This window comes from Aspergillus chevalieri, chromosome 1 (assembly GCF_016861735.1).
Source record: "Aspergillus chevalieri M1 DNA, chromosome 1, nearly complete sequence".
NCBI classification, from domain to species: Eukaryota; Fungi; Ascomycota; class Eurotiomycetes; order Eurotiales; family Aspergillaceae; genus Aspergillus; species Aspergillus chevalieri.
This window is the reverse complement of record NC_057362.1, coordinates 3,877,713-3,903,970: the sequence shown is the minus strand read 5'-3', so window position 1 is coordinate 3,903,970 and position 26,258 is coordinate 3,877,713. Positions and strand designations below refer to the sequence as shown.

The 26,258-nt window shown below is 50.3% G+C and overlaps 10 protein-coding genes across 10 annotated transcripts; 5 read left to right on the top strand and 5 right to left on the bottom strand.

Annotated features, from left to right (window-relative positions):
- Nucleotides 1–2,096: 2,096 nt before the first annotated feature.
- Nucleotides 2,097–3,443, top strand: ACHE_11355A (uncharacterized protein; the record flags this gene model as incomplete). Its single annotated transcript, XM_043275915.1, has 1 exon — nucleotides 2,097–3,443. The coding sequence occupies one exon, from the start codon at nucleotides 2,097–2,099 to the stop codon at nucleotides 3,441–3,443; it is 1,347 nt and encodes a 448-aa protein (XP_043132475.1).
- A 9,090-nt stretch (nucleotides 3,444–12,533) lies between these two features.
- On the bottom strand, nucleotides 12,534–13,301 carry ACHE_11354S (GNAT family N-acetyltransferase; the record flags this gene model as incomplete). The annotated part of the gene is made up of 2 exons (XM_043275914.1): nucleotides 12,534–12,814; nucleotides 12,875–13,301. The coding sequence occupies 2 exons, from the start codon at nucleotides 13,299–13,301 to the stop codon at nucleotides 12,534–12,536; spliced, it is 708 nt and encodes a 235-aa protein (XP_043132474.1).
- Nucleotides 13,302–14,781: 1,480 nt separating this feature from the next.
- ACHE_11353S (uncharacterized protein) lies at nucleotides 14,782–15,303 on the bottom strand (the record flags this gene model as incomplete). The annotated part of the gene is made up of 1 exon (XM_043275913.1): nucleotides 14,782–15,303. One exon carries the CDS (start codon nucleotides 15,301–15,303, stop codon nucleotides 14,782–14,784), a length of 522 nt encoding a protein of 173 aa, XP_043132473.1.
- A 1,178-nt stretch (nucleotides 15,304–16,481) lies between these two features.
- On the top strand, nucleotides 16,482–18,580 carry ACHE_11352A (putative long-chain fatty acid transporter; the record flags this gene model as incomplete). Its single annotated transcript, XM_043275912.1, has 3 exons — nucleotides 16,482–16,509; nucleotides 16,585–17,369; nucleotides 17,420–18,580. 3 exons carry the CDS (start codon nucleotides 16,482–16,484, stop codon nucleotides 18,578–18,580), a joined length of 1,974 nt encoding a protein of 657 aa, XP_043132472.1.
- Nucleotides 18,581–18,853: 273 nt separating this feature from the next.
- Nucleotides 18,854–19,970, top strand: ACHE_11351A (hydroxyacyl-thioester dehydratase HTD2; the record flags this gene model as incomplete). The annotated part of the gene is made up of 2 exons (XM_043275911.1): nucleotides 18,854–19,434; nucleotides 19,487–19,970. 2 exons carry the CDS (start codon nucleotides 18,854–18,856, stop codon nucleotides 19,968–19,970), a joined length of 1,065 nt encoding a protein of 354 aa, XP_043132471.1.
- Nucleotides 19,971–20,171: 201 nt separating this feature from the next.
- ACHE_11350A (ubiquinone-binding COQ10-like protein) lies at nucleotides 20,172–20,915 on the top strand (the record flags this gene model as incomplete). The annotated part of the gene is made up of 1 exon (XM_043275910.1): nucleotides 20,172–20,915. The coding sequence occupies one exon, from the start codon at nucleotides 20,172–20,174 to the stop codon at nucleotides 20,913–20,915; it is 744 nt and encodes a 247-aa protein (XP_043132470.1).
- Nucleotides 20,916–21,077: 162 nt separating this feature from the next.
- On the bottom strand, nucleotides 21,078–22,144 carry sod4 (mitochondrial 37S ribosomal protein mS42; the record flags this gene model as incomplete). The annotated part of the gene is made up of 4 exons (XM_043275908.1): nucleotides 21,078–21,605; nucleotides 21,661–21,785; nucleotides 21,857–22,019; nucleotides 22,085–22,144. 4 exons carry the CDS (start codon nucleotides 22,142–22,144, stop codon nucleotides 21,078–21,080), a joined length of 876 nt encoding a protein of 291 aa, XP_043132469.1.
- A 905-nt stretch (nucleotides 22,145–23,049) lies between these two features.
- ACHE_11348S (uncharacterized protein) lies at nucleotides 23,050–23,472 on the bottom strand (the record flags this gene model as incomplete). Its single annotated transcript, XM_043275907.1, has 1 exon — nucleotides 23,050–23,472. One exon carries the CDS (start codon nucleotides 23,470–23,472, stop codon nucleotides 23,050–23,052), a length of 423 nt encoding a protein of 140 aa, XP_043132468.1.
- Nucleotides 23,473–23,626: 154 nt separating this feature from the next.
- Nucleotides 23,627–24,064, top strand: ACHE_11347A (uncharacterized protein; the record flags this gene model as incomplete). Its single annotated transcript, XM_043275906.1, has 1 exon — nucleotides 23,627–24,064. One exon carries the CDS (start codon nucleotides 23,627–23,629, stop codon nucleotides 24,062–24,064), a length of 438 nt encoding a protein of 145 aa, XP_043132467.1.
- Nucleotides 24,065–24,256: 192 nt separating this feature from the next.
- Nucleotides 24,257–26,097, bottom strand: PIG-S (GPI-anchor transamidase GPI17; the record flags this gene model as incomplete). Its single annotated transcript, XM_043275905.1, has 2 exons — nucleotides 24,257–25,660; nucleotides 25,720–26,097. 2 exons carry the CDS (start codon nucleotides 26,095–26,097, stop codon nucleotides 24,257–24,259), a joined length of 1,782 nt encoding a protein of 593 aa, XP_043132466.1.
- Between the last annotated feature and the right edge of the window lie 161 nt (nucleotides 26,098–26,258).

The window sequence follows — 26,258 nt, the reverse complement described above, 5'->3', positions numbered from 1 at the left end:
GACGCAGGATATACCAACACTGGAGCGATCACAATCCTTTTGGAGAAAGGTACCCTAGGCTCTATGCTCCTACCTGACTATAAAGACCTATTGGTCACCGCAGCTCGGCAGGCGGATCCAGCAGTGATATCAGTCGAGCTACCTGAGCAATGGTACCGTGTCAAGGTCCATGGGGTCCCAATTAAACGTTATCTCACCTGTGGCCTGGCTCTGGCCCGTGAAGAGATTGAGCTGGGGACTGAATACCAGCTGAAGAGGAACCCAACATGGCTCCGGAGCTCAAAAGAGCTACACACCAGCAACCAAAAGTGCTCAACTATTGTTATTACAGTTGGCTCACTAGAGGAGGCTCGAAGGCTTCTTATCAACGGCATTCGCTTTGGGGGGTCCCGATATAAGACGGAGCAATACTGGGAAACAGGAGTGGATACAGTCTGCCCCAGGTGCTGCCAGCTAGGCCACCGAAGCTTCAAGGCCTGTGGTGACCACCCACCGTGCTGCTTTATATGCGCGGGGCCCCATGAGGGCACTGAACATGTCTGCCGGGTGGTAGACTGCCCAGCCAAACCAGGAACCGCCTGTAAACACATCCCGGCCAAATGTGGCACCTGTGGAGGCCCACACCCCGCAACAGTAGGGAATTGCCCAGCCAAGCGAGCAGTGAGGAAGGAACTGAGAAAGAGAACTGTGGAGTCTAAGGACATATCCCAACTGGCTGAGAGACCTCAGCAAATGACCAGTGTGGAACCAGCTATTCTGAGTTCACCAGGATTCGCTTTCAGTGTGGTCAACCGAAACCAGCACCAATCACGACCATGGAGCAGCTCAGCTCCTAACAGCCCCCAGACCCAGCGATATCTGGGGCCCAGCTTGACAACAGGCCAAGAGGACACTGAGATGAGGGGCACTGACACCCCAGGGCAGTCAATGGCCCACTAATGCGACTACTCCAACATAATTGCCGCAAGACTTATGCAGTCACTGTTGCGGCCTTGGAGGCAGGACTGGAGCTAGGGGTGGGACTAGCATGTCTACAGGAACCATATATTGATATGGAGTTCCGACATGGAGGATATCAGATATATTGGCCAGAAGCAGGATCTCTTCGAGACCGGCGAGTGGCAGTAGCAATCCGGCGGGATATATTGAATGAAATGATTGTGGAGGCCCGAACAGATCTCCTTGATCACCCATACCTCATGGTAATGGATGTATGGGAGTTAAATCGGGCCCGGGAAAAAGCACGAAGAACCAGGATAATCAACTGCTATGACAATTGGTTAGGAATCGGCCATTGTTGGCATGGGGGGAATGAGAGACAGAGAAGAGCACTAGAGGATGTGCAATGGGACCAAGTCCTTGAGGGAAGATGCCTGCTTGTGGGAGATTTCAACGCCCATAGCCCACTATGGAACCCTCTAGCAAGAGCCCGTGTGAACGCCAGACCGCTAGAGAGCTTGATAGACGAAGCAGGTCTCTACATCAACAATGAGCTAGGAGTTTCCACTCGACCGAAAAGAACTCCAGGGATCTCAATTATCGACTTGGCTCTAACCACGGTTAGTATGGGGCCTCTGGAAACATGGGTGATTGACCAAGAACACCCAACTGGTTCAGATCATGAACTGATAGTCATGGAATGGAACTCTCTGGAGCGAATACCCACAACGCCCTCACAGGATGTAACAGGGTGGCAGATCCAGACGCTTCAAGCCAACCCACAAGCCCTGGAAGAAGCCAAGGGGGATTGGCAAGCAAGAACAGAATCTAGACCCTGTTTGGGGGACTCTTGCTCATCAGAAGACCTAGCTGGGGAAGCCACATGGATCCAGGAGGCCCTGACAGCAGTATTAAATCAACATGCATGTCACGGTGCTAGTCCATGATCTATGCACGTGACCGGGCACGTGACCCACAGAGTTATCTATCTGCGCCAACGCGATCCCGTTGCAGCTCTTCGAGCTGCGTCTTGTCTATGAACCTGTAGATAGCCTGACCTGTAGCTTAATCTGTTCGTCAATCCCTACCATATTCCTGCACCTGACCCCGCACCCTGACACTACGCAGCTCCTACCCTTAGGAGTTGACGCCTGAAGATGTCTGCAGCCCCGCGTCCACCATTCTTGCCGGGCAGTTTAGAGGAGTTCACTGAACATGCCGCAACCCACCACTCTGAATGGTTTCAATACTGTCGCCTTGCTTATGAGTATATTGAGGAGGCAGAGGCTGCTATTACTGAAGCAAGAGGACAAGCTGATCAGACCAGCCTGAAGCTTCAAGCCTCTGAAACGGAAGTGAGCTGCCTGAAGGAAGAACTCTCTGCCCTACACCTCAAACAAGAGAAAAACCAAGCCCGAGACCAGGGAATCATTGAATATCAGAAGGAACAACTACGGGAATCACAGCAGAAATATCTTGAAGCCTTGAAGGAAAAGGATGAAGCACTACGCCTAGCAACTCCTGTGGTTAATACACCTGCCCGAACTCCTGAACCCACTGCTGAAATACACACAGTTGCTCCGGTGGGAACGCCTGCGTCGGTTGATCCCCCATCTACCAGCTCTGCCAGACTCTCTGAACGCCTACCTGACCCAGACCGATTTGAAGGTGACCGGAAGGATCTTCGCCGATTCATCTCCCAAATCCATGAGAAGATGAATGTCAACCATGACCGTTATCCCACCCCGCAAAGCCGCATGACCTATGTTACCAATCGCCTGAGAGGGGCTCCATATGCCCAAGTTCTGCCATATATCAAGAAAGGAATCTGCCAGTTAAAGGATTATGAAGAAATCCTAAAAATCCTGGACCGAGCCTTTGGTGACCCAAACCGTGTGAACAATGCCCGTAATGAACTGTTCCGCCTGCGCCAAGCCAACAAGGAGTTTGGTATGTTCTTTGCTGAGTTCCAGCGCCTCGCTCTAGAAGGGGAAATGTCTGAAGATGTTCTGCCTACCCTGCTGGAACAAGCTATCAACCGAGAACTCCGAGGAATGCTCATGCATAATGAACCCCCAAACCGTGAATATCACCAGTTTGCCAATTTCTTGCAAGACTTGGAAAACCGCCGCCGTCACTATGAGAATAACTCTCCACCTGCTGCCCGAACCTATGCCTCAGCTACAAAACCCACCAACCCTGTCAGACCCACTGAACTCCCTGCTACACTGCAGCCTGCTGAAAACAATACTGATGTTATGGATCTGTCTTCTGCTCACCGTCATACAACCTCCCGTCGAGATCGTGGGGAATGCTTCCGTTGTGGCTCCAAAAACCACTTGGTCCGAAACTGCCCACTACCTGATAATCGCCCTGTGGGAGTCCGCCCAACCTATCTATCACCCCATTCTCACTCCCCTTCAAGCCCAGAACCTACACCTGTGTTGGAACGATACCGTTCCCCATCTCCAGACCTGTCAGCAAAAGGAGTGAGTCTGGCCTAAGTCGCGACCAGACGATGAATGAGCGCACTATCCGTATCTCTGCTGCTGCCACCCAAGGATTAACTGTTGAAGAGGAATCCTACCGTTCAAACCTGATGATTCTGCCCATAACCCTGTCCCGACATGAAAAAGAACTGCTAAGCTATGCCATGCTTGACACTGGTGCTGAAGGAAAGAGATTTATTGATAAGGAATGGGCCCAAGACCAAGGCCTTGAGTTACTGCCACTGAAAAAACCAATCCGCCTGGAGACTTTTGACGGCCAAGAAGCTGAGAGTGGACCAATCACCCACTATGCCCAAATGCATATGAGAATTAACGATCACCAAGAGAGAAGGGCTTGCTTCCTGGTCACACAGCTAGCGCACTATCCTGTTGTACTAGGACTCCCCTGGTTAAAGATCCATGATCCCTGAATTGGCTTTGCTGAGCATACTGTCCTGTTTGATAGCAAGTACTGCCAGGAACACTGCAACATGCCCATGAGACCTGCAAAGATACAAGCTTTACATGATATTCCACAAAAGACCCGCCCAAAACACCTGCCTCCCCCGACCTGAGCGCTTGAAACGCCGAGATATTGCTGCTGTATCCATGTCTGCCTGCTGTGCCTATGCCCGAAGGAGTTACCGCCTGTTTACTGTCACCGTTGATGATATTGAAGCTGCCCTGAACCCTGTGCCCGATGAAGAAGACCCAATGGCGAAACTACCGCCTGAGTTCCAAGACTTTGCAGATGTATTCTCACCCAAGGAGGCTGAGCGCCTGCCACCCCACCGCCCATATGACCATGATATTAAGCTGCAAGATGGGAAAGTACCCCCATTTGGGCCCTTGTACCCAATGTCCCGAGAAGAGCTGAAGGCCCTGAAGGAATGGATTGAGGAAAACCTGAAGAAAGGGTTTATTCGCCCCAGCTCATCACCTGCTGCATCACCCGTCCTGTTTGTGAAGAAGCCTGGAGGAGGCCTCCGGTTCTGTGTTGACTATCGCGCCCTGAATGCCATCACTGTGAAAGATCGCTACCCACTACCACTGACCAAGGAGACCCTGAACAACCTGAAAGGGATGAAATACTTCACCAAGATTGATATCATTTCTGCCTTCAATAACCTGAGAATCAAGAAAGGACTTGAATACCTGACCGCTTTCCGTACACGACTAGGGCTATTTGAATCCCTTGTGATGCCCTTTGGTCTGACTGGTGCACCTGCTTCATTCCAGCGATTTATGAATGACACCCTGCGAGACTACTTGGATACCTTCTGCACTGCCTATCTGGATGACATCCTGATCTATAGTAAGACCCGTGAGGAGCATACCCGCCATGTCTGCTTGGTTCTTGAGAAACTGCGAGATGCAGGCCTCTTTGCCAAACTGTCCAAGTGTGAATTTGCTGTGCCTGAGACCAAGTTCCTGGGTATCATTGTTGGCCGAGAAGGCCTACGCATGGATCCTGACAAAGTGAAGACTATTGTTGACTGGGAAACCCCAACTTGTGTGACTGATGTCCAAGCATTTATTGGCTTTGCAAACTTCTACCGGAGGTTCATCAAGGATTTCTCCAAGATCATTACACCCCTAGTGAACCTGACAAAGAAAGGCATCCAGTTTAAATGGAACACTACCTGTGAGCTGAGCTTTGATATGCTGAAAAAGGCCTTCACCACTGCACCTGTCCTTAGACCGTTTGACTGGAATAAGGAAGTTATTCTGGAAACTGATGCTTCTGACTACGTTTCTGCCGGAGTCCTGTCTCAGTATGATGATGATGGTGTCTTACACCCTGTGGCTTTCTTCTCCAAGAAACACTCAGTGACCGAATGCAATTATGAGATCTATGATAAGGAGTTATTGGCTATTATCCGCTGCTTTGAAGAATGGCGCCCTGAGCTGGAAGGAACCCCATCTCCTGTCAAAGTTATCACTGATCACCGGAATCTGGAATACTTCATGACAACCAAGCTCTTGAATCGTCGACAGGCCCGTTGGTCTGAGTTCCTGTCCCGTTTTAACTTCAAGATTGTTTACCGCCCAGGCAAACAAGGAGTGAAACCTGATGCCCTGACCAGGAGGTCAGAGGATCTCCCTAAGGAGGGGGATGAGCGCCTGCTACACCAAAGCCAGACTGTTCTGAAGAAAGAGAACCTTGAGCTTGCACCTGACAGTTCGTCCGTTACCCTGAATGTTACAACTAGAGCCCAAGCTCATTCTGCTGAGAACCCTATTGTGAACTCGCCCAGAACACCTGCTCAAACCAGGAGAGTTAGATTCGCTGATGAGACCAATCACAATGTGCCAGAACCACCACAAGATATCAAAAATCTGCTGGACAGTGCATACCCACTCGATGAGACCGTACAGTCAATCCTGGAAGCCCTGGACAAGAATGCCACACAACACCCTAAGATCACCTTGGCTGACTGCCAGAGAAGAGGCAACTATCTCTTCTTCCGAAATCGACTTTATGTTCCAGATCATGGAGAGTTAAAAGCCGAGCTATTGAGACAATGTCATGATAAGCCAGCTGCAGGACACCCTGGTCGATCCAAAACCTATGAGCTCATGTCCCGAGAATACTACTGGCCTGGAATGTATCGATATGTTGAGCAATGGACCCAGAACTGCCACACATGCCGCCGTATAACACCATCCAGAGAAGCCCGTCAAGGCCTCCTGCGCCCTCTGCCTGTTCCTGAAAGATCCTGGCAAGACATTAGCATGGACTTCATCACACATCTCCCGCCAAGCCATGGGTATGATGCAATCCTGGTTGTAGTAGACCGACTGACAAAAATGAAACACTTCATTCCATGCAAGGGAACCTGCAATGCAGAAGAAGTTGCCCACTTGTACACTTGCAATGTTTGGAAACTCCATGGCCTGCCACGAACTATTGTATCAGACCGAGGACCACAATTCATTGCCCAATTCTGGAAACATCTGATGCGCCGCCTGCAAATCACAAACTTGCTCTCAACTGCATATCACCCTGAGACTGATGGCCAGACTGAGAGGACTAACGCTGTTCTGGAACAATACCTCCGCGCCTATGTATCCTACCTGCAAGATGACTGGTCTGAATGGCTACCACTAGCGGAGTTTGCTGCTAATTCTACCCGCTCTGAGACTACCTGTGTTTCCCCATTCTTTGCAAACTATGGATTTCATCCGCGAATGGGATTTGAACCTGTCCAGCCTACCAACCAGCCCACCAGAGATGCAGAGGAATTCGCCTGCCGGATGAAGTTAATCACTGAGTTTGTTCGTACAGAAATTATATCTGCCCAGGCTCGCCAGGAGGAACAAGCCAACCGGAAGAGACAACCTGCCCGTTGTTACCAAGTTGGTCAGTATGTATGGCTAGATTCTCGCAATATCCGGACCCTTCGCCCGCAGAAGAAGCTAGACTGGAAGAACTTAGGGCCATTCCGCATTACCAAGATTGTCAGTCCGCATGCTTATGAGCTTGACCTGCCTGCCAGCATGAGGATACACCCAGTATTCAACGTCAGCCTACTTCACCCTGCTGCCAGAAATCCTGCCCCAGGCCAAAGACAAGAGCCCCCACCACCTGTTGAAGTTGATGGACTCGAAGAATGGCAAGTTGAAGACATCTTGGATTCCCGTTGGGAAAGAAGAGGCCGTGGAGGACCTCGCCTGAAGTACACTGTCAAATGGACTGGTTATGATGAGCTGACTGAAGAACCTGCCTCATACCTGGAGCATGCTCAAGAGATCGTAGCAAATTACCATCGCCGTTATCCCTACAAGCCTGGGCCTGGCCTCGACAGAGCTCGGCCTTGAGGAGGGGAGTACTGTCACGGTGCTAGTCCATGATCTATGCACGTGACCGGGCACGTGACCCACAGAGTTATCTATCTGCGCCAACGCGATCCCGTTGCAGCTCTTCGAGCTGCGTCTTGTCTATGAACCTGTAGATAGCCTGACCTGTAGCTTAATCTGTTCGTCAATCCCTACCATATTCCTGCACCTGACCCCGCACCCTGACAATGCAAAACAGCTACGGGTGACTCCACTATCAAAACGCTGGTGGGGAACGGAGATTAAAGAGGCCCGTAGGACCTACAGTCAGGCAAGACGGGCATGGCAGGGTCAAGAGATCTCTACAACAGAATTGAGAGAGGTCCGAAATAACTACTATCGAGCCATCCGACGAGCGAAACGCACCTGCTGGGAAACCTTCCTGGAAGGGACAACTACCCACCCTGGCTTTGTGGACACTGTGAGATGCTGGCAAGCTCTGAAATACACAAAGCCCAGAACAGCTACAACTACGCCAACCCTGCATGGACCCCAGGGGCAGCTAGCCAGCTCCCTTGAGGAAAAGGGAGGCCCTAATTCGGGAAACAGCCTTCCCCCAGGTACCAGGAGATAGCCAGGAAGTTGAGATCTCCCAAGGGTCCTGGCATAGTCAGGTGGATGAAGAAATAGTGAGACATGCTCTGTTTCACCAGGCAGTACAGAAGGCTCCAGGAATCGATCGTTTGAATTTTCGAGCCCTCCGGCTTTTGTGGGAATGGGACAGCCCTAGAATTGTTGCTCTGGCCCGACAATGTTTCCGGTTGGGTCTACATCCACCAGTATGGAAGGTAGCGAAGGGTATTCTGTTAAGGAAACCTAATAAACCAGACTACACAGCTGTGAAGGCCTACCGGGTGATTAGCTTACTAAACTGCCTAGGGAAGGTGGTTGAAAAGATAGCGGCAGATGCTATTGCCCACCACTGTGAGACTATGGGAGTACTACACCTAGGACAGATGGGAAGTCGCAAGCAACGGAGTGCAATTGACGCAGTGGCATGTCTAATACAGAACACCCATGAAGCCTGGAAACTCCAACAACTTATGGGAGCACTATTCCTTGATGTGAAGGGAGCATTCGACCATGTGAACCCAAGCCGACTGATAGCCCGACTGATTGAATTCAACCTAGATGGGGATCTGATCCGATGGGTACAGTCCTTCTTGACCGACAGATGGGTGCAACTACAGATTGACAACACACAGTGCCCAGCACACCCAATTAACTCAGGGGTGCCACAGGGCTCGCCAGTGTCACCAATTCTCTTCATTATCTACCTCAGCGGTGTATTTGATGCAATTGAGAGGAGAGTGAATGGTATCCAGTGTCTCTCATTTGCAGACGACATAGGCCTGCTCGCTCCAGGATATTCAGTTAGAGAGGTCTGCAAGAAGCTGCAAGAAGCTGCCAAGGTGGCCATTGAGTGGGGGCATGGTAATGTGGTCCAGTTTGATGCGGGGAAAACAGAAGCAGTCCTACTTACTCGCAAACGGGGCCGGGAACTGAAAGATCAGATTCAACGAGCACAAGTGGAGGTAGATGGCCACTGTGTGCCCTTCAACTTAGAGGCAACGCGATGGCTTGGTGTCTGGCTTGATTCTGGGCTGAATCTCAAAGCCCACTATCAGACCTGTATGCGCAAGGCACGGGCTGCAGAAAACAGAGTACAACGCCTATGCCAGAGTCATGGACTGGCCCCAGGGCTAGCTCGTCAGGTTCAAGTAGCAGCAGTGCAATCAGTAGCTCTGTATGGAGCAGAGCTCTGGTGGCAGGGCCAGAAGGATCGGCTAGTGGGTATACAGCTCATGATCAATCGACAGGCCCGTGCAATTACCGGCATGTTGAAATCCACTCCTGTAGGGCCACTAGTTCATGAAGCGGGCCTGGCACCAGCAGAGGCCCTGTTGGAGGCTCGACAATTGAAATACACTACCCGGCTGCTCAGCTTACCGGAGAACCACCCAGCTAAGGAGATCCTCCCAGTGAGCTTCCGGGAAGGGGATCAGCACACCCAACCTGGGGAACAGACCCCAGGGAACCGACAATGGGCTGAGAGAAACAACCAAGGCCCATGGTCCCTGGGACAACACCTTGCTCGACAACTAGCCAATATTCTACCAGTGGACCCATCTGGGGGCTTTGAGAGCACAACACAGACAACCAGTAGCCAGTTTCCAGGCCAAATAGAGATGCTACCAGGTCCAGAGGCCCTAGCAGCGGCGCAATCTCTCCCTCCAGAGCTAGCAATCTGGTCAGATGGATCAAGATTAGAGAATGGCAAAAGCGGGGCAGGGATTGCTTGGCAAGAGCCAGGAGGAACATGGAGGACCCGGGGGTTCCCATTAGGCAAGGGATATGAGGTCTTTGATGCAGAGCTTCTGGGCGTTGTGCGAGCACTCCAGTTAGCAGAGAAAGTGGGGGATCAAAGACCAGTCACTATCCTGTTGGACTCCCAAGCTGCCATTGCAAGGATGCGACACACCCAGCCAGGTCCAGGCCAAGCATTAGTGATCCAAGCACATGCTATAGCCAAGAGACTACATGCCCGAGGTTGCCAAACCACTATCCAATGGGTGCCGGGACATGCAGGAATAGAAGGGAATGAGAGAGCTGACCAGGCAGCAAAACAGGCAGCCAGTAAGCCACCAGGAAGAGGCCCAAGAGAAATATCCCTGGCCTTCACCTGTAGAGCCCAAACAGAAGCCATTATAGCACAAAGGCAGAGATGGCTCAACAAAGAACTTGGACAGCGATCCCAACAAGGTCAACGAACATACAGGCCACAGAGGAACTGGCGGCTCGACCCGGCAGCTGCAATAGCTCCCAAACACCTAGCAAGCCGTTATTTTCAACTGAAGTCAGGACATGCCGCTATAGGAACATACCTACATCGGATCCAGGTCCGGGAGGATGCAACCTGTGAAGGATGCGGTATATCAAGGGAGACAATACACCATCTTCTCTTTGAGTGTCGGGAATGGCGACACCAACGAAACAGGCTCTACAAGGACCTAGAGACTGACGGAGTCTTGAGACCCACCACTGCAGAAGAATATCCACAAGGACGACTTTTAGGTGAGCCTAGAGCTACCAGAGCGCTGCTGCGATTCCTAGCCAGCACCAGCATAGCTCTACCCCGGGCGCACCTACGGCAGACGGCAGAAAGGGCCCAAAGAGATGACGAATGGGGACTGGAAGCATTGGAGGAAGCAGTTAGAACAGGAGAGGGGTAGCAGGGAGGGTAGCCCAAGGCTGAGAGTCAGCCTAGGCCACACCCATCTTGCTCCAAAACACAAGGAGAGCACTGTGCTCAAAAGCCCTGCGCATACAGGCGGTCTGGGGCGAGGAGAAGGATTGGAAAGATGTTAGAAGGGGGCTAACGCCTCAGGAACCTATGGGGACAAGAGACTGTAGAATAGCCACTGACCTCGAGTCCACGAATCATGGTCTATCATAGCTCTAGGGCTCGGTATGGACAATAAACTTGATTAAATAATAATAATAGAGCCTTTATGATTAAACAGAAGTTCAACGATCTATGACGGCGAAGGTAGCTCTTTCTATGAGTGCCAATAACTTGAGTAACAACTCCTACCTCCAATTAAGCAACTATGATAATCCAACACACTCTATTTCGGGTAGTTGATACGCTCTGCTTGTTCAGGTCTGTATTCAGGTAATAATAATCTCCGATATCTAGCCCCAATCCAATATTACTCACTCGGCAGCACGGAAATAGACAATATGATAGATACTGAATCTCATCTAACCTTTTATATTCGATGATAGCCCGGCATTTGAGAATCTATATCAAATGTTCAGCGGACGTCAGGAAATCGAATATCTAGACGATAAATACATCACGGACAATCCGCAAACTTTGAAGGGTTGCCTCTCTAATCTGAGATAATTTCGCAGTAAAGGGCTCAGTGGAATTGTCCAGAATCCACTGCGGCCGGCCCTCTTGTTCAAATGCAATATCCACAATCCCAATGCCATCAGACTTGGTCGCAAGATGTTTCCTCTGATATTGTAGCATTTGGTGTTGTTATCTTGAGGGCTAAAGTTGGCGATAGAGCCTGAAAGCTTGCTATATGAGCGCCTTCCAATACTGATAAAATGGATTTGTATCATGGAGCTTGGTAGGTCCAATACATTAACCGTGAACCTTGTACTCGGTATTTCTTGATTCAATCTTGAGTCTAGCAAGCTGAGATGCTGTATCTGCAACAAAAAGTAGATGGCCAACATCATATTAGAGGATCATGCTCCAGATCTCAGGTGGCAATGACGCTATCAATGACGGTGACAATGGTGATGACGGGCTATCCGATTGTTTTTTTTTTTTTTTCTCGAGATAGTACAGTGTAAGAGGAGACACAGGGTTTTCCAGAGACTCTTTGTCGGCTCTCTAGAGGGGTCACAGTAGGCGCTGGTATAGAATCCTGTTCTTGAAAAGGCTGAGCATAGAAGTTACCATATCGGCTCTGGCTCATTTCACCTGCGGAGAAAAGTAGGCTCAACCAAATCCAGAAGAATATATAACTTTGCGAGTGGCAGATGGTCAACGAATGAGAGGCACCTCGTGTGTAAACACAAAGCCTTTCGCATGTATTCAAGATCAGGAATGCATAGCCCCGGGTCAATTGTGAGGTCGTCAGCTTTGATATAATCGTATCCAATATAGACTGGCTTTTTGAAACGGTCATTTTCTCACTATCAAGAGACAGAACTCGGTAATAGTCTGGCTGTGAGGGATCAACATTGCGTTGACACAAGGGACATACCATATAATAGAAGTTATCATGCATAACTGGGGGATGTCGACTTAGGTATAAGTTCAAGCTGTGATTAAGGCCTGAACTAGAGTCAAAAGGACATGAGGTTGATTATATACAGACTGTATCCCTGTACAGCGTCTGATAAGCAGACAGTGACCAATTAGAGCTTGACTACACATTATGGATAGAGTTAACTTGATACACCGAACTCAGTCATTCGTGCAAGTCGTAATAATAGACGGAAATTAGATAAATAAGTCGGAGGAAATCGAAGACAGCATGCTCTTCTAATCGGGGAGGTCAACAACTTGTTGTCATGTGACTTGCAGGGATCTACCAGGGCTTGTTTGTTTCAATTTTCCAAGTTCTTAGTCTGAGCACAAACGCGCGAAATATATCACATCTATCACATCCCAAAATCTATATACAAAATGCATCAGATCTATGAAGAACACCAGACCACCCTTCATAACCTTTCACATCTTTATCTTTGTGAACGCTTCTGAGGAGGCCGAACCATGGCCGTCAAATCCACCAGGTCTCCCTCTTTACCGGTGTACTTGCTGACATCAAAGTCAAGAAGACTGTTACCCTTTCCAAAGGCATCGACAAAGCCCTTACGGCTATACAATGGATAGCCGGTAGGTGTACCCTCGAGGTGGCATTCAAGACCCTTCTCATCGGCCTGTTCAAGAGCCCAGTTCAGGAGCTTGGAGCCGGCACCGCGACGTTCATGACCCGGGTGAGTAGCGAGGAGTCCGAGATCTAAGCCAGCAATTAGCCATACATAATTCGGATAATGGGGTAACGTAGTGAAGTACTTACGGAAATGCTCCCTCCCTTCACCAAAAACCTCCTGATAATTCTCATGGATCTTGCTCCATCCATACCGGTATGCTTCGATATCACACCCCACAGGAACCCTTAACCGGTCCCCGGTCTCCACATATGCCTTCCAATCTGCCACGCCGTCGGGTCCCGAAAAGAAATACCAGATTGCAAACGCCGCAATATCACCATTCTCGGCGTCCACGGCCTTCAGGAAATGGACCTTGGGGTAGCTGTCGAGTATTTCGGCAAAACGAGCAATTGCATGTTCGCGTGCGGTGGCGGCGGAGGCTTCGTCTAGATTTTCAAGGTTGGGGATGTCGCCGGTGGCGACGAGGAGGCTTATTGAGGACATGGAGGTACAGAAGATGTCGAGAATTCGGGGGAGATCATCGCGTTGGACGTGTTGCACGGAGAGAGGCATTCTGGTCTGTCCTTTTCTTGCTCTTTGATCTGGATTCTATGCTGCGCTGGGAAATAGGGCAAGAATAGGGCAATATGTATACGCAGTCGCAATCGGCCTTTACAAAGCGCTAGTGAGACATTATTTTATGGAGACTTTTGCGTGGCTATATAAATGCTCTAGAAAAGCTGGTACCATGGTTTGGTGTGGATATCTATGGCCCTTCATAGTAGATGTTCCCGAGAAGCCCTTGTTCCCGAACTTCTCAGAGTTTACCCGAATAGGAAGCCAAGGCGAGAAGATATGAAGTTCCCATAACTATCCATCCTAAACGAGACCCGGATCTGAATTATCAGGTGTCGAATTGCCCAATAGCGGCAATATGAGGTTGATTGACCGCATAATGGTTTTATTTCTATCGCTTTTTATTGTCTTGGATCCGGGTTTTCTCGCTGATCCCCTCCCCCTAAGCAGCAGGCTGCGTCTTGTTCCGCCAGTTAGGTGTCGGGTAAGCGAAAGAACAGATGGCGTTGTCAAATATGAAAAATAGTCATGCACTTGACCATTCTAGCTCATGCTGTCATTCGACGGCTCTCTCATCTGGTATCTGCCCCTCCTAAGTCATGTGGTTCCATTAGGATGTCACGCACCCAGGCACCGGGCTTCCCGGTCAACCTGAATACTGTTTGTGTTGCTCCTGTCGCTGCCTTTGCTTGCTTTTCATTCTCGATAGAGAACGATTTCCGATTGATCAGATACAGACAAAGCTGTCTAATACACATACATTCAACAATATCTGCGAGGCAGATCTTAGAACGGAGCCTTGGCAAACCATTCAGACAATCGCTTTCCGTTTTCTGCCCAATTGTAGTTGATGAAAAAGTCTGCTTGGAGGAATTCGTTCCCTAGGAATTGGCCATTGTTGCCGAGGCAGCGGGAAAATAAATGCCTTTCCCGGAAACAAGCCACAAAGAGAAGCCTTTTGAGAATAAGTGCTGCTCCATACGGATGCTTGGTCACTTCTTTCTCACAGTATTTACTGTAGGCCGTGTTGACACCTTTATTGAGGTAGGTTTCTGCCGCAGTCTTTCAACACACCCATAGTATCCGTGGTCACGCTTTGTTTTTCCGTTTTTTGTTTGTTGTGAAAATCTATCAAATCCTTGACCTTGATATTCAAGCCCTAAAACATCTTTCTGGGGCGTCCACATAATATCTCCATAATTATGAGTAAGCTCCTGTCCTCTGTTGATATCATTATGTTATGAACGAGGCTGTCATTCTTATCCAAACCAAGAGGCCCACTAACCAGATCAATTGCTTCTTCATAGGCCCATATCCCTGGGAATACGTATCACGGTAGAGATTAATCATTATCTGCATTTTAACTGGCTTTAAAAAGTACATGACGGTCGTATGCTCAACAAGAAATGCAATTCCTTGATTTCTCTCGAGATAAACGGTAGCGTTTGGAGAAGAACGGGTGGTGTCATGAGATTGATCACTCCAGCTCGTATCGTTCATTCTGCGGTGCCTCCTGTCTCTTATTTGATGCTCTTTGGAACCGCCCATTCGCCGGTCCTTGATGTGTAGCTTGTGTATATGTCCCATTCGCTTCTAGCTCAACCATCGCAGCACCGCTTGCTTGTGCGCTAGGGTCCCTGGCCTGGGATGCTTCCACTGCCTTTTCTACCGCTTCTTTCCGTCTTCGACGAGTAATGGCCATCCGAATCAGAATGCCAACACAAAAGAGAAAGATGACACCAAATGTGATACCGACAGCAAGTCCAGTGACGACTGATACAGGACTTGTGCGTGGAGAGATAGATCTTGAGAGGAGATAGAATGTAAGTGGTTGTTCACTTTCATCATAGACGGGGGCAGCGTGCGATGGAGCATTGTGGGCGTAAGCAGGGTCGGACCGTGACATGGGGAAGATTGCGGCGGCATGGCTGGGAGCCACTGTCACCAGCAGGCAGAGAAGCGGTGCAAGGAAAATATTCCGGTTCATTGCAGCGAACATAAGAGACGAAGGTATAAATTAATGTAGGATGAGAAGGAATGCAAGACTTTTGGTTGGGAAAATAGGTCAGTTGTATTGGAAGAGACGTCTCGACAAAATTGAAATGCACGAGACTGAGGAAAATTCAAAGTCCACAGTTCGCAGGCTGTGTCTGAGCGGTCAGACATAAAAATCAATCATTCTTGCCCAAACACACAATAAGCGCTGGGTTTGTTGATGATCGTCAACAGCCTCGTATTGACGGCCCACAGGATACATAGAGATGCATGGATACTGTGGCGCATACCAGGCAGATTCATGGCAGATCAAAGATATATGAGATCCAAACTCTTTTCGAGAGCATGGATATCCATGGGCCTTCAGGTGTTATCTCACATCCTGTTAGGTAGTGATACCGAGGTCTCCTTTCCCACCTCAGCCATGTAAAGACCCGGTCTGCTTTGCTAGCAGAATAGCGTCATGTTGAGCTGAGGATATAGAGAGCATCATCGTCCAGTAGAGAAACGATTCATCCTCGTTCCTCTGTGAACTGGCAACTGCGCGCAGCATACTCCTTCCGGAAAGATGAAGCTGCCACGTGCCATCACATGACATCGACAACTGTCAGAAACGGGAAAGAAAAAGCAATGCTCAAGTGTGAAGAGGTGCAAAAGAGAGTAAGGCCCTGGAATCCAAAATGTCTGCTGTGCTCCGAAGTATGTGATTTATTATCGGGCCATTTGTATGCGCGCGGTAAGGCATATAGAGAGAGAGAGAGAGAGAGGCCTTGCACACGTTTCAAGTCGCCGATTATTGGGAAATTTCCCAATTTCGGTCTCGATCAATACAAACAGTCCGTCCCGAATCATAACACTGGATCATTGGGAATCTTGTACAGAATAACAAAAGGAATTGTTACCATCCCAGGGGCGACATTCCGATTTCTCCGGATCGGTCAACGTGCCGAGGCTCGTCGTCATTCATATTCAACAGCTCTCTCCCTCGGCGACGAACGACCTGCTCTTCTCCTCTCATAGAGTTGCAGATCCTCTCCATTCTTTCTAATACACATTATCCTATTATTCCGGCCGTTCAACCGGTCTACCTGTGTTTTTAGCTGACTCTGCCCCCGCAGCCTCTAAGAAACAGCTAAACCCCCGTCCGGCTCCTTTTGCGACACTTTGCACCAAGAGCCCTCGATGATGCCTCCATTACCCTCTTTACCAGGTTAGCAACAATAATCGAACGGGATGTGATCTGCATTCGGTAAAAACCATGCTAACCATGTATACTCGTTGTTAGATGTCCCCCTGGGCGTTGCTCTTCCCGCCGCTGCTTCTGCTCTCGCCTACCTGAATGCCAGATGGTCGCTTTCTTACGACATAGGACTGGTCGGATCGCTACTCAAGGGAATTGCTAAGTCCCGATATGCTGCTTGGAACGGTCAACTAAACTTGTTCTACATATTGGAGAATCACGCGCTCGCTTCCGGGACCAAGGACGACCCGTTCATCGTCTACAATGGACGCACATGGACCTTCCATGAGACATACCAGATGGTGCTGCGCTACGGAACTTGGCTTAGGACTGTGCATGGCGTGAAGCCAAAGGATATTGTTGCAATCGATTTCATGAACTCGTCAAACTTCGTCTTCTTCGTTCTCGGGCTCTGGAGCATTGGTGCCGTCCCTGCGTTTATCAACTACAACCTGGCTGGAAAGCCATTGACACACTCGGTTCGCGTGTCGACTGCGAAGTTATTGATTGTCGATGAGGAGGTCCGGAAGAACTTCCCGCCAGAACAAATGGAGATCTTCGCAGCCCCCGATTTTCGCGAGGAAAAGGGTTCAGTGGAAGTGGTCTTTTTCACCCCGGATGTAGAGGAACAAATCAACCAAACAGAGGCCATTCGTGAGGATGATAAAGTGCGCGAAGACCAGACGCTCCGGGATATGGCCGCATTGATCTATACCAGTGGCACTACCGGTCTTCCTAAGCCTGCTATTGTCAGCTGGAAGAAGTGCTGGCTTGGAAGTATGTTTTCTAACAGCTGGTTGAGCATTGGCCGAAATGATCGGTTCTATACTGTATGTCGAGACGACTAGTTTCTCTGAATGTTGAACTAACCAAGACACAGTGCATGCCTTTGTATCATTCCTCTGCTTCGATTCTGGGTTTCATGACCTGCTTGCAGGGAGGATGCACGCTCATTATCGGCCGCAAGTTCTCTGCGCGGAACTTCTGGAAGGATGCTCGTGAGAATGGTGCGACGATTGTCCAATATGTTGGTGAAACGTTACGGTACATTTTGGCTACACCACCCGAGATCGACCCTACCACGGGAGAGGATCTTGACAAGAAGCACAAGATCCGGATAGTATTCGGTAACGGTCTTCGTCCCGACATCTGGAACAAGTTTAAGGAGCGTTACAGTGTCCCTACTGTCGCAGAATTCTATGCGGCCACAGAAGGCACTTCGGGGTCATGGAACTTGTCGTCCAACGACTTTGCCGCGGGTGCCATTGGTCGGAATGGTGCTATTAGCGAAATGATCTTGGGCGGCGGCCTGACCGTCGTCGAGGTGGACCAGGAGTCGCAACAACCGTGGCGCGATCCTAAAACAGGACTTTGTAAGGCGGTGCCTCGTGGCGACCCGGGTGAGCTTCTGTATGCCATCGACGCGTCTGATCCCAAGGAGAAGTTTCAGGGTTACTTCAATAATTCCGAGGCCACGGAGAGCAAGATCATTCGCGATGTCATTCGGAAGGGCGACGCCTTCTTCCGCACCGGCGACATGGTCCGATGGGACAGAAATGGCCGCTGGTACTTCTCTGACCGACTGGGAGATACCTTCCGCTGGAAGAGCGAGAATGTCTCGACAAGTGAGGTGGGTGAAGTGATGGGCTCGCACCCCGAGATCCACGAAGCTAACGTGTACGGCGTGGCGCTGCCTCACCACGACGGACGGGCCGGTTGTGCGGCGGTTGTCTTCAAGAACCAAGTTGATTCTGGAAATACATCGACGTTGATGGAACCCTCATCAGAGGTCCTTGAGAGTCTTGCTCAACATGCCTTGAAGGGCCTTCCTCGCTTTGCCGCCCCTCTGTTCCTGCGCGCAACGCCAGAGATGCCGGGCACGGGCAACAACAAGCAACAGAAACATGTTCTTCGCACCGAGGGAGTCGATCCGTCCAAGGTCAGCGCTCAGGATAAGCTGTATTGGCTTCAAGGTGACAAGTACGTCCCCTTTGGAAGGAAGGATTGGGACCGATTGCAGGGCGGTCAGGTGAAGCTGTGATGATCCGTTCTTTCGTTTTTATTGTTACTGTAGATACCCTTACTGCCCTTGTCCATATATATAGTAAATATCATTATTCTTGACATTGCATGACTAGTATCGGCTTCTTGCCAATGCTCCGATCTCCGAGTCGGCTTTCTCCACGCGAACCGAAGATCCCCGCATTTCGGCGTTTTGGAGACGCCTTTTTGATGATACCAACATCATAAGAACATTATGCTTCTTTCTTTCATTTGACATTATGAACGCATATATGAATACAACACCGTCAACATGCCATTCCTAAGACAAACTACCTTCCGCACCACCCACCTCATCTACCACAAACGGTTCTTTTCCACCTCCCCCGACAAAACTTCCGCCTCGTCTATCGCATCCGCATTCCTTGAACGCTTCCAATCTCTCGGCCCTCAGACTCGCACCCAAACCCTCGACGCAAACCAACTCCAACTTCTCACACTCACTCTCAACCGCCCTTCCCTCTACCCAAACACCCCATCCCTCTCAAATAACACCACCCCGCCCCCAGCCGGAACACCCTTACCCCCGGGTTACCATTTGGTATACTTCACGCCTGCATTCCTGGAAAATGAACTAGGCGCGGATGGCACAGATGTATCTTATAACCCCGCATCGCCTTTTACGCGGCGCATGTGGGCGGGAGGAGAGGTGCAATGGCCGCGCGGGACAAAAGGGAAGGTGAATCCGTTACGGGTTGGACAGGAAGTCACAGAGACGACGAAGGTGTTAAGTGCAGAGCCGAAGATTGTGAAGAAGACGGGGGAGGAGATGATCGTTGTTGGTGTTGAGAAGGAGTTTAGGAATGAAGATGGGGTTGCTGTTTTGGATCGACGGTAGGGCCTTACCCAGTTATAAGGATGAGAAACGATTGCCAACGAGAAGTAGAAACTGGGTCTTTCGCAAAGCCCTCCAAATTCCCTCCACAGCATCTTCGTCAACAACGCCTACATCCCAACAATGGACACCACCGAAACCCGCCTCATGCACAACAACCACAACCGGCAATGCGTACACACGAACCCTCCGCCAGACACCAGTAACCCTCTTCCGCTTCTCCGCACTTACATTCAATCCGCACAAGATCCACTACTCGGTTCCCTGGGCGCGAGACATCGAAGGCCATAAAGATATCGTGGTTCACGGGCCGCTGAATCTCATTTCCATACTGGATTTGTGGAGGGACACAAGGTCTCAGAATACCGAGGCGGATTTGGACGCTATTGTACCAGAGAGTATCAAGTATCGTGCGACGAGTCCGTTGTATGCGGAGGATGAGTATCGGATTATGTTGGAGGAGAATGATGGGGTTGGGAGTGTGCAGATATTGACGCCGGGGGATGTAGTTGGTATGAAGGCTGAAATCAGCTGAACTGTTCCAGCTATGTTGTAAGTATACTGGTGATAGTATAATGGACACTGGTAAATGTTGCCTTCTATACTTTTGACTATATCCGGTCTTGGCATCCCGATCGGGTATTTTCGATGCGCAAAAAACCTCCGTTGCGATCCGCGTAGATACTCACATACTTGTACATTGTGCTCAATTGTCAATTGAACTGGACTATTCAAAATGAAACCATCACTCGCGCGGCCAATCTGCCGCAATCTCATATCCAACGCTAGATTATATCCCTCGCCCATTGCCATTTCGCAATTACAACCACAACCACTTCACGGTCACCAACCGCTTCAACCACGGACACCACCACCAACACCACAAACTACCCCACGACGGACATTCTTCTCCCTCCCAGACCTCTCCTCCGTCCTCCCGAACAACAACTCAAACGGTAACAACAACAACCGCACCCGCACCCTAACCGCAACCCGAACCCTCCCCTACGCACCAAAACCCCTCTTCATCGTAATCGCGTCCGTCGACTCCTACTCCCAATTCCTCCCTTTCCTCACAGCCTCCACCGTAACAGCCCGCGACCCGACCACAAATTACCCAACCACCGCCTTCCTGACCGTCGGCTACGGACCTCTCAGCGAGACATTTACTTCGCGCGTGGACTGTGATCCGGAGAATCTGGTTGTTGAGGCGAGGAGCGGGGCGCGGTTTGGAGTTGATAAGAAGGGTGGACAGGAAGTGATGGAGTTTCCGGGGGCGAGGGAGGGAATTTTTGAGTATTTAAGTACGAGGTGGGAGTTGGTGCCGTTGGAGGGTGGAAATGAGACGAGGGTGCAGTTGAAGATTGAGTTTGAGTTTCGGAGTCAGTTTCATGCGGCTGTTATGAGTGCTGTCGAGGGGCAGATGGCGGGGATTATGATTGAGGCGTTTGAGAAGAGGATGAGGGAGGTTCAGAGGTAGTCCGCTGTCTACTGTCTATGGGCTGTCGAATGTTGGGAGTTGGAGATGGTGGCATGATCTATCCCAAAACGCTGTACATTTAGACCATAACAAAAGAAAACATGTAGATATAATACAATCAAGATAGAACATCACAATTCATCCCGGCATTTTTTGATTGATTCATCGCGTGAAGTCCAAAGCGCGGTCCCGGCTAGCACCAGACCTCTTCCTCGCATTCACGGCCCGGAAGTTGTCATGCACAACTTCCCAGTTGATCCGGTTCCACCACCGCTCCAGGTACTCGGCCTTGCCCGCAATACCGTAATCCATCAGCCACACATGTTCCCAGGTGTTCACGCATAGAATGGGATGCACATCCACAGCACCTGGAGCCAGGCTCTTTTGGTTCGCAGAGTGAGCACCCATCGAACCGGCGTATTGGTTACCCAGAGGGGCATTGCGGGGGTGGGTGGCCATGTCGACGGATTGTCTCCGGGCGTAGGTTGCTGGGTACGGCGAGCCGGCGTTATACGTGCAGAAAATGTGCATCAACCCTTCCCTCTCCAAGTTCTTTCCCAGCCACACGAAACCGGGACCAAACATGGCGTTGGCCGTGGCCAAGAAGTCGAGCTTCAGCGATTCAACCGAGGAGCACGTGTCGTTGATGTCTTTTTCGAAGTCGGCAGGAATCTGTGTTTGAACGGGGGACTGGTGCGGTCAGTATGGACTGAATGGGAGGAACGTAGGCGGGGGGAGTGCTCACCAGGCAGTTGAAGAAAAAGTGGTTGTTGTGAGCCATCGAGGCATAGTTGAACACGGACGCCATTTCCGCACGGCGGGCATATTTGAGCGTGAGTTCGTAGGGTTTCAATTCGGCATCAGGGGTATCTATACAAGGAATAGATTAGAGCTAGCTCCCATAGCCATCTTTCGAATCAATTGGCGTCCAATGGACATACCCTGGATCAAAAGGTTGAGCTTATCGACCATGAGACTCTGGTACTGGTTCCATGAGAAATCGAACCCATCCTTCGACAACAACCCTTCAACACCATCGTTATCGAATTTAGATTGGAACGTCAACTGCGGAACAACATGCAATCCTCGTGTCTGGAAGGGTTTCTAGTAATAGGCGGGACAGTCAGTTCCTCGCTTCCAGACGAACAACGCTATTGGTGAGAACGTACCTTGGGAATCGCAGAAGCCGCACGCAGGGCGCTCTGCGGCCGCATGAGCCGGGAAAACATAATGCAAAACTGGCGAGTTGCTGGGCTGCTAAAATCAGCGTCGCTCGGCGAAGAGCTTCAAGTCCGCAGAATTTCCCTCGCGGAGGACGTCGCCTGCCTTTCTGGGACTAGTGTGGCTAACATAATCCGTACACAGCGACGGCCAATCACAGATCTGGGATCTACTTCTATCAACATCCAACCGCCGATTTGCCCTCGACGGACTTTCTTTTTCTGTCCTTCTCTACGCGCCCGGATGTTTTGGGTTGCAGCTTAAGAAGAATTCTGCAACAATCGGACATATTAGCGCCCGGACCCATCGCCATGAGAGCTACCACGAGCTCCATATGCTGTCTCTATTCTGGGAGGCCGGCGCTTGCAGCCGGCATTCCAGCCCAGTCTTCTTCAGAAAGACAATGTGTGAAATAGCACTGGCTGGCCCTGATTCTCATTGTGTTTTATCTTTGACAGGCATTGTCTTCGGTTCTTTGTTTGTTTGTGTTTGATGTCTTTTATCCGTTGTCATTGTTAGGGTTCTTTCTTCCGTTCGCTTTGAATGACGGTGATATATACCCAGAAGATCTCTATTTTGATGCAGCCATATTAGAGATCTTGTGAGATATTTTTAACATGGCAAGGCTTACTCTCAGATATATGGCTGAATGGCCATTGATACTCCTCTGCGCCATTATCGCAACCACCATCACACCAGGCTACGCCTTTAATCTAGTCACACGCGCCGACACATGTCCAGACTCCTACCAGCAGTGCGAAAACTCCAACTTTCCTGATTCCTTTTGCTGTTCATCAACATCGACATGCATGAGTTTTGATGATTCGAGCTCAGTCATCTGCTGTGAGGAAGGTCAGGATTGCAACTCCATTGCAACCATCTCCTGCGATGTGCAGCAACAGAATGCCACCCTTCATCCAAAGAGCCCGATCAAGACGACACGTTTGGATGATAATTTGCCCAAATGCGGCGATTCTTGTTGTCCATTTGGGTATGAGTGCAGGGAGAGCGGCGGGAGGAGTGCTTGTGTGTTAGATAGCACTTCCTTTTCATCTTCAGCGTCGTCCTCATCGCCTACCTCTTCAACATCAACGCTCAAGACTTCAAGTAGAGCATCTACAACATCCGCAACCACAACAGACGAAGTATCATCAACATCAGACATTATCGCCGTCATCCCAACAGCAGCCCCCGAATCTAAAACCTCCAAACAAGAATCCTCCTCCTCGAGCTCCAGCGCCAGTACCCTCCCAGGCACAAGCACTCTATCAAAATCAAACAACTGTCCCTCTTTCCCAACCTCGGCCATTCTCGCCGGCTTCTTCCCGGGTGCCATCTTCGGAGCAGCTTTAGCATCCCTAATCCCATACTGCCTCCGCAAACGACGACAAAATCTCCCACCCTCCGCCAAAGTAGCGCAGTTCACGGAACGAACGAGGAATGGGACATTAATTGGGATATCAGACCCGATCCCATCAGAAGACACAGCGATGAGAACAGATTTTCTAGCCTGCCAGAGCCCGGACACGAACAACAACCATGCAAATAGCGGGATCCTCCGTCGCGCAAGCGAAGGAACCCGCTCCCGCCTGCACCGCACCGGCTCCCGTGTCAAATCCTTCCTCAGCACCCGCCACGACCCAACTCTCGACTCTGACATCCCCGTCGTCCCGCCCTTACCCGTCCACGTGCATGACCCTCATGCACAGTCCACACCACGCCCAGCAAGCACAGAAAGTATACGGGTATATACACCGCCGGGAGTCTTCCAGACGAGAGGGTTTCTGAAACCGGATCCGTATCCGGGGGCTGCGGCTTGGAGGGTGAATGCGAGGCCGGACACGACATTTACGGAGATGATTGATCATGTAGGGTTTAGGGATAAGAAGGGCCAGCCTTGTTATCGGGTGAGAGAGGGGAATGCATAGATATTGTTGATGTTGGAACTGGGATTATGTTTTTTATGTATTGCATGAAGGTATTGGTTAGATGGGAGTTGGTTCGTACAATTGTTGAGATTAATATTTCTGAATGTATAATAGCAGTCCACTAGAAATATACCATTTAGACTCAAACAAAGCACTTAAATCAACTGATTAGAGTATATACAACCATCTCTCTTACCTACCCTTCAATCCCTTGACAATCCTCTTAACCTCCTTCAACAACCCAACAACAAGCGGCACCCCAATCGGTCCCAGCAATGGCAAGTAAACAGCCACCTTATGCTCATCCGGGAAATACACCTGTCCCACCATACTCTTCTCAAAGAAGCTGCGTTCCGCCTCCGCCTCGGCTACCCGCGCGTTGTCCAGAGCAGCGGAGAAACGGCCTTCACGTAGATGCGTGCATGCCGCGGAGAGGTGCGAGAGGGTCTTGGAGACGGATGCAGCGACTGTGGCGGGGATGGGGATTGAGGGGAGGGATTCGGTGAGACGGGCTAGGGAGCCCATTGTTGAGGAGGCGGAGAGGAGGAGGGTTGCGGCGCGGATGCGGATGAGTGTTTGGAGGCGGAAGGGGAGGGAGGTTGGTGTTGTGGGGGTGCCCAGGAGGGTGAGGAGTTGGTGGGAGAAGGTCATGAAGGCGGGACGGAGGGAGTCTTTGGATAGGTGTGGTGGGTTTGATGGGTTTTCGGTGGGTAGTGGTTGGTTGAGGAGGAAGACGCCGCCCCATTGGGGAATGATCCAGCTTGTTGCAGTGTTCTCTTTCACGACCATGGGGGATTGGGATGGGTCGGGGACGTAGAGGAGGAAGTTGATGGTTGGGCCACTGCCGATACTAGGACTCAAGGGCCATTCTGCGGCGTTGACAAAGGCGCTGAGATCCTCTTGCTTCAAGGTCCATGCTGATTGCGACTCATCAAACTCAGGTAACGGTGCCGTAGGCGAAAACGTCGCGTACAACTGAACTTGTGTGTCGACTGTGAAGTTGCTAATCGGAGCAAAGGCTTGCAGGAGCGGCGAAAGATAGTCCTCAATTGCTTCTTGGACCGCCCATGACGACGGCGCAGGTCCCGGAGTGAACAGCGAGAAAGCCAGATGATATGTATCCGCATACTTCAACGAGCGTCTCAATCTCCGGCTAATGTTCTCCGACAATTGGGTATGGCCGTTGGACAATATGTGCGCGATGGTCGCTTTCTCCTCGCTGAACAGGCGTTGCAATTCACCGGCAATAAAGGTAGACAAGGGCGAATTGGACGACGAAGGAACTGGGCTTTGGTTGGGGGAATAGAACACGTCCAGTTGAGTGGTTTCCGGGCTCAGTTCCGATCTGGGGGTTGGCAGGTTGTCCTGTGGCACCAAACGGATGGTCAACGTAGTGTCCGCTTTTACATGCGTCTCTTCCTTGACATATCCAGTATTGTCTCGATCTTCTGTCAATTTCAATCGTAGATGATGGGCCGAGAATTCGTTGAGATCATCGAGAGTATGTTGCGTCGTACGGAGGAGTAACTGCGCTTCGGGGTCTGGCATCGACGGAGCAGCGATTTGGATTTCCAATGGGAAAACAGGACGACAGCTCTATAATCATAATATGATTGTTAGCAATTATCGAAGTCTAACTGCCCTGGTCGACTAACCTTGCCATCGGCCCAATCGACCATCTCCTGGAAAGGCAAATGTGCCCTGTAAATCGACGTCGTCTTCCACCAGATGGGCAGCCCCAGGAAGATAATCACAGCCCAAAAGGCCGCAATCACCTTAAATCTGGTCCGGGTCGCCTCTGGTTTTTCTGGGGGAGGGACGCGCTGAGCGCTGGTTTTGGAGTTCATGGTGGTGGTTGCGGTGTTGTCGGGGTCGGAGGTAGCCTGCGGAGAAGACCCCAGGTCTTCACTCTTGGTGGTCATGACAGCATTATTTGACCGCGTGTATGGGATTAATGTGTTTTCGCAGTGGGTCGTTCCCAGTGCGATGTTGTTGTGGTTGTCGGGGTTTAAAGCGGAGGTTGGCTCTGACATGGCTTGGCCGGGGCGCCGTAAGAGACACAACTATGACTACAGTATATTTATATTGAACGGAATTGTAATTGATCTGAATATACTGTATTATAGTTCAATTTTAAGGTCTATCCTGGGAAAATAATTCAACGCCTATGCCATGCTCCATGTCCACTTGCGAG